At 67.0% G+C, this 4929-nt stretch overlaps 2 protein-coding genes across 2 annotated transcripts in view; both read left to right on the plus strand.

Annotated features, from left to right (window-relative positions):
• CHLNCDRAFT_136738 (hypothetical protein) overlaps window positions 1-1997 on the plus strand; it is a gene marked incomplete at both ends in the record, with an annotated part of 11054 nt that extends 9057 nt beyond the window's left edge. Inside the window, 7 exons of the mRNA XM_005845505.1 lie at window positions 96-201; window positions 454-559; window positions 700-723; window positions 940-1065; window positions 1233-1377; window positions 1549-1692; window positions 1852-1997. Of these exons, the coding sequence (XP_005845567.1) occupies window positions 96-201; window positions 454-559; window positions 700-723; window positions 940-1065; window positions 1233-1377; window positions 1549-1692; window positions 1852-1997 (797 nt within the window). The remainder of the gene's footprint in view (window positions 1-95; window positions 202-453; window positions 560-699; window positions 724-939; window positions 1066-1232; window positions 1378-1548; window positions 1693-1851) is intronic.
• Window positions 1998-2375: 378 nt separating this feature from the next.
• CHLNCDRAFT_136739 (hypothetical protein) lies at window positions 2376-4384 on the plus strand (the record flags this gene model as incomplete). The annotated part of the gene is made up of 7 exons (XM_005845506.1): window positions 2376-2482; window positions 2591-2784; window positions 2938-3119; window positions 3322-3537; window positions 3658-3743; window positions 3887-4007; window positions 4130-4384. The coding sequence occupies 7 exons, from the start codon at window positions 2376-2378 to the stop codon at window positions 4382-4384; spliced, it is 1161 nt and encodes a 386-aa protein (XP_005845568.1).
• Window positions 4385-4929: the final 545 nt, after the last annotated feature.

Below are 4929 nucleotides of genomic sequence, written 5' to 3' on the forward strand. Positions count from 1 at the left end.
CCCCCCCCCCCCCCCCCCCGGCCATCAAACCATGCGCCTGCCGCTGCTGCCCTCCTCGCACCTGCCCCACGCCCCGAACCTGCCCCACGCCGCAGGCTCCCTGTTTGGCATCGTCACCAAGGTCAAGCTCCAGCTGTACGAGGCCCCCACCTACTCTGGTGCCATGGTGTGGAAGGATGACCCGGAGCATGTCAACTACAAGTGAGCGGTGGTGGCAGCAGCCGGGGTTGGGAGGGGCAGCAGGGGGAGGGAGGAGCAGGCGCGGCAGGGGACAGCAGCCAGCCCACGAGAGCGGCGGGCAGCGGCGGCAGGGAGCGGCTTGCGGGGCAGCGAGCAATGTGGTGGGCAGGCAGCGGACAGCCACTCTGTGAAGCCGCCTGGCCTGCCCTGGCCTGCTTCACCCTCTGATCCACACATGTGCTTGCTTGCTTGCTTTTTTTAAACACCGTGCAGGGCCATCCTGCGGTGGATCCGCAGCACCGTCCTGCCCAACCCCTGCCTGGGCTTCAACTGCGGGCGCATGCTGGATCCGGAGCTTGGGCCCGTGCTGGTGTCCATGGTCAGATGGGTGGAAGGGTGGCATTGGGGTCCGGCGGAGGTGGCATCTGGGGCGATGTTGGGGCCGCGTGGGTGTGCCCCATGCCGTGCGCTGCGAGTGCTGAGCGAAGGGTACGCCTGCCCGCGCCTGTGTCTTCCCAGGTGGTGGTGACCGGGGAGCAGCCGGTGGAGGAGAAGGCGGCGCTGCTGCAGCCGCTGCGCGACCTGGGCACCCTCCAGGCAAGCGCTGCTGCTGCTGCTCTTTGTTAGGAAGCCCCCTCTCCTTCCGTGCCCGATCTCCTAGGGATGGCATCCCTGCACTGGTGCCAGCAACCCGCACCGCCAGCGCCAGCCCCCCTCATTCGAGAACCGCCATCCCTGGCCTTGTGCCTGGCCCTGCAGGACACGGTGGGCCAGTCCACCTGGCTGCAGACGCAGATGACTCACTACGAGGGCGTCACAGGCCTGACCGAGGCCTACCCCGGCCACTTTGAGGCGGCCACAGGCGGCCACGTCAAGGCGGAGCATGTGGGCGGCACTGCCGGCGCCGCCGCCACCAGCCCTGCACTCTCCTTGCGGTTGGCAGCGTTCCCCTGGCGGTCACTTCTTTGCTCCCACCACATTGCCTCGCTGCGCCGCGTGTACCTCAGCCTGTACTGCAACGTGTACCGCCTCGTTACCTCCTGTACCTGCAGTTCACCGATGAATTCATCGACACGTATGTGCGCTGCGCCACCGAGGAGCTGCCGCTGCCCGACCTGGGCCTCACCCTGTCCTTCATCGAGCTGATGGGCGGCGCGCTCAAGGACAGCACCTCGCCCATCGGGCTCAAGGAGGGAGGTGGGCGGGCGCAGCTTTTGTACAGTTGTGGCGCCATCTTTGGCGTAGTTACGTCGCTGGGAATGTAGCAAGTAGGCTTCCGTAGCGTCTTGCTGCTCGCTCACACGTCTCCTCACAGACCAGCGCCTGCCCTTGCTGCCTGCCTCCCTCCCTCCCCCCGCCTTCCTGCAGACTTGCAGTGGGTGGTGCAGGCTGGCTGGTCTGACGCGGCGGCCAACCCGGTGGGCCTGCGCTACACGGGCATGCTGCGGGAGGTGCTGGGCCCGCTGTCCACCTCCATGAGCCAGTACGTCAACCTGCTGGACGTGGCTGAAGGTGCGGGGTGGCTGTGGGGTGGTGCAGCTGTGTGGTGTGCAGAGGTGTGTGTGGCGCGCGTGGTGCAGGGCGCGGTCTGCCTTGTGGTGCCCGCTGCTCGCTGGCAGCAGCCGACACATCAGTGGAGGCCCCTTGCCCCCGGCTGCCCCGTGTGTGCAGACCTGGACATGAGCTACGAGAGCGCGGCCGCCAAGGCGGGCGGCGCCGCCAACCTGGAGAAGATCCGGGCCCTCAAGGCCAAGTACGACCCCACCGGCGTCTTTCTCAACTCGCCCTACACAAAGGTGCTCGCCGTCAAACCTTGAGGATTTGTTTTGGACGGCGGCGTGCGGCGGGGCTCGAGTGCTGCCGACCTTGTTTAAAAGTTTGCAACACGTCTCTCCCCTTTTTGCCTTAGTCTATCTTTTTACCGTACTGTGCATAGCTATTATTTCTGCGGCAGACCAGCGGGAAGAGGAGCTCGGTGTGCATGGCGGGGTGGCGGCGGTGGCTTCAGGGCGGGAGGCCGGCCTGGCACATGCGCACAGCGCGGAGGCATGCGATCCAATCGTGACCTGCGATCCAATCGTGTCTTTAGGCGCGCCTCCAGGGTGTGTCAAAAAAACCACAGCAGCCGCAGCACGTGCAAGAAATTGAGGGCGATCGGCCCGAGGCGATGGTCCCTGTATCCCTAGGGCAACATCATGAGGCTCGGCCCCGCGCTGGTGGCTCTGCTCTCCGCGGGTGTCGCCGTCCTGGTGCTCAAGCCGGCCGGGCCAGCGCCCCGGTTTGAGCAGGTGGCTGATGGACTGTACAGGCAAGCCAGAGGACGACGCAGCGGGCCCTGCGCCTCTGCCGCCGCTACTGCCCGCCGCCGCTGCAGTTGAGCACTCGCCCTCCCCCCCCTCGTTTGGTGCAGGCTCACGCAGTGGTGGCAGCCCGTCCCGGGGCTGCTCTCCATCCCCGTCTCGGTCTTCCTGGCAGGGCAGGACGGCAAGTGGGTGCTGATCGATGCCGGCGTGCCGGGCACGCCGCGGCAGCCTCTGGCGGAGCAGCTGGTGGGCGCGCTGCAAGCCGCCATCCCCGCAGGGAACAAGCTGGCAGCCATCCTGGGTGGGTGGCGCCGCACACAGGCTTGTGCATGCCATTCGGACCCATTGGCGCTGGCTACACAGCCGCTGTGGCACGGAGCCCGTCACCTGAGCCTTTGCTGCGCCTGGTGTGAGCCTCTGTCGCCCATGTTTGACTGCCCGCGGCCCCTTGCAGTCTCACACCACCACCCGGACCACATTGGCGCGCTGCCGCTGCTGCTGGCAGCTTACCCCGATGCCTCGGTGGCGTTCCATGAAAAGGAGCAGCCGTTTCTGGTTGGGGACGAGAACTTGGTGCAGCCAGGCAGCGTGGAGGCCCGAGTGCTGCGCTGGGCGGGCCTCCTAGGCACTGCGCCGGTCAAGGCAAGCGCTGGGGCTTGGGGCGTGCCACATCGTCGGTTTGGCACCAGCAGCGTGGTCCTGCGTCCCACACGCTGGGCCTCTGCTCGCTGCTGCGCCTGCGCCGCAACTACGCGCAGACCATGGCCTCTCCTCCCTGCCTGCAACGCCACCGGCTGTGCCCGCCGCTCTCCTCCTCCCCCCTCCTGCTCCGCCCCAGGTGCCTGCTGACCGCGCCCACGCCTGGGAGGGCCCACTGGCCGACCTGCGAGACTTTGGTGTGGATGACCTGCTCTATGTGGCCACCCCTGGCCACTCCCGCGGCCACATCAGCGTGCTGCACCACCCCTCGCGCACCCTGCTGGCGCTGGATGGCGTGTCGTTCGTGCGCCCCTCGCTGCGCCTCAGCGGGCCGCAGGATGCAGGCGACGCGCGGGTGAGAGGCGGGTCGGTCGGCCCGGGCTGCGCGTGCCGTGCCTGCTGTGTGTCTGCTGGCCTCCCCGCCACACCAACGCGGTGCTGTGCTGGCTGGCCGCCTCCTGCTGCCGCTGCGTAGGTTGTCCGCACCCTGAAGCCCTGGCCCTCCCTGCCGGGCCTCACGCTGCGGGCAGAGCCAATGGTCATCTGCCAGAGAAGAGCGGGGTGCGGCCCGCCGCTGCAGCCTGCCGCGCCAGTAGCGCGCTGCTGCTGCTGCTGTCGCGCCTTGTCTGCGGCCGGTGCGGTTCCTGGCACCCGGGCCTACTCTCTGATGACCATCTTGCGCCTCGGCCTTTGCCTGCCTGCAGCTGCGACCGGGATCGGGCCATGATATCCCTGTGCCTGCTGGCCGACGCTATGGATTACGACCGGGTGCTTGCTTCCCACGACCTGGCAGCAGGGAACAGCGTCGGCGGCGGCTGGACGCAGGTGGGCGGGCCGGTCGGTGCTGCGCTGTGCTGCACCTGGCTGCCATGCCTGGTGGGGTGCTGCATGTTTTGCCCTGGAAGTGCCCCCAACCCCTGGTTAGAGCGCCGCATCGTGAGACGCAGGATAAGATGATTGCCATGGCAGCTACCCTGCCCGAGTGCATGCGGGACAGCGGCCACACCGACAACCACGGGCATCCGGATCGGCAGCTGTTGGATGGGGAGGAGGAGGAGGTTTTTTTTGATGGGGCCGGCGACGAGGAGGCGGTTGGGAGCGAGTTTGGAGGCGGGGAAGAGGAGGAGCAGGAGACCGAGGCAGATGACGATGGTGTTGGTGCTGATGGGCTTGCGGAGGAGGAGGGCGGTCCATACGAGTGACCTCACCCTTCTATCCTCCCCAGCCACTCTTGAGCTGCGCGCCTGCTCGGTTGGCGCCGCCTGTTGCGCTGTACAGGCGCCACGCTGCTGTGCAGTCGCTGCTTGTAATGTGTAGGCGAGAAAAAAGACGTGGGGCATTGGGGATCGCGTCCTCTCACACATACCCCATCAGCCGCTGGCACTCGGCGGTTGAGCGCTGCTGCGTGCCCCGCTGCCCAGTTTCTGGGGTTGCTGCGGTGCCAACCTGGGATGCTCTCTTTCCAGCCGTATACCCCTTGCTAGCTCTTATTTAAGCCGTCAGGGTGCTTCCAAGGGGATGCAGGGCACCAGATGCTGGCTCATCAGGTCATACCTCATTTGAGAGGTGGTTAGCGGCGGGTGGCGGCGTGGCGTTGGTGGGATTGGTGGGCGAAGCCTCCCGCCCTCCAGGCCAGCCTGAAATGCATCCCCTGCATTCTCAGGAGCGTGTCGAGTGCGGTACTCGGCCCTGGGGCTGCGAGTTGTCTTCGGTTGGAGCACCCAGTGGCATCAGGACACGACCCAGG

This window comes from Chlorella variabilis (genome assembly GCF_000147415.1).
Source record: "Chlorella variabilis unplaced genomic scaffold CHLNCscaffold_17, whole genome shotgun sequence".
Lineage (NCBI taxonomy): Eukaryota > Viridiplantae > Chlorophyta > Trebouxiophyceae > Chlorellales > Chlorellaceae > Chlorella > Chlorella variabilis.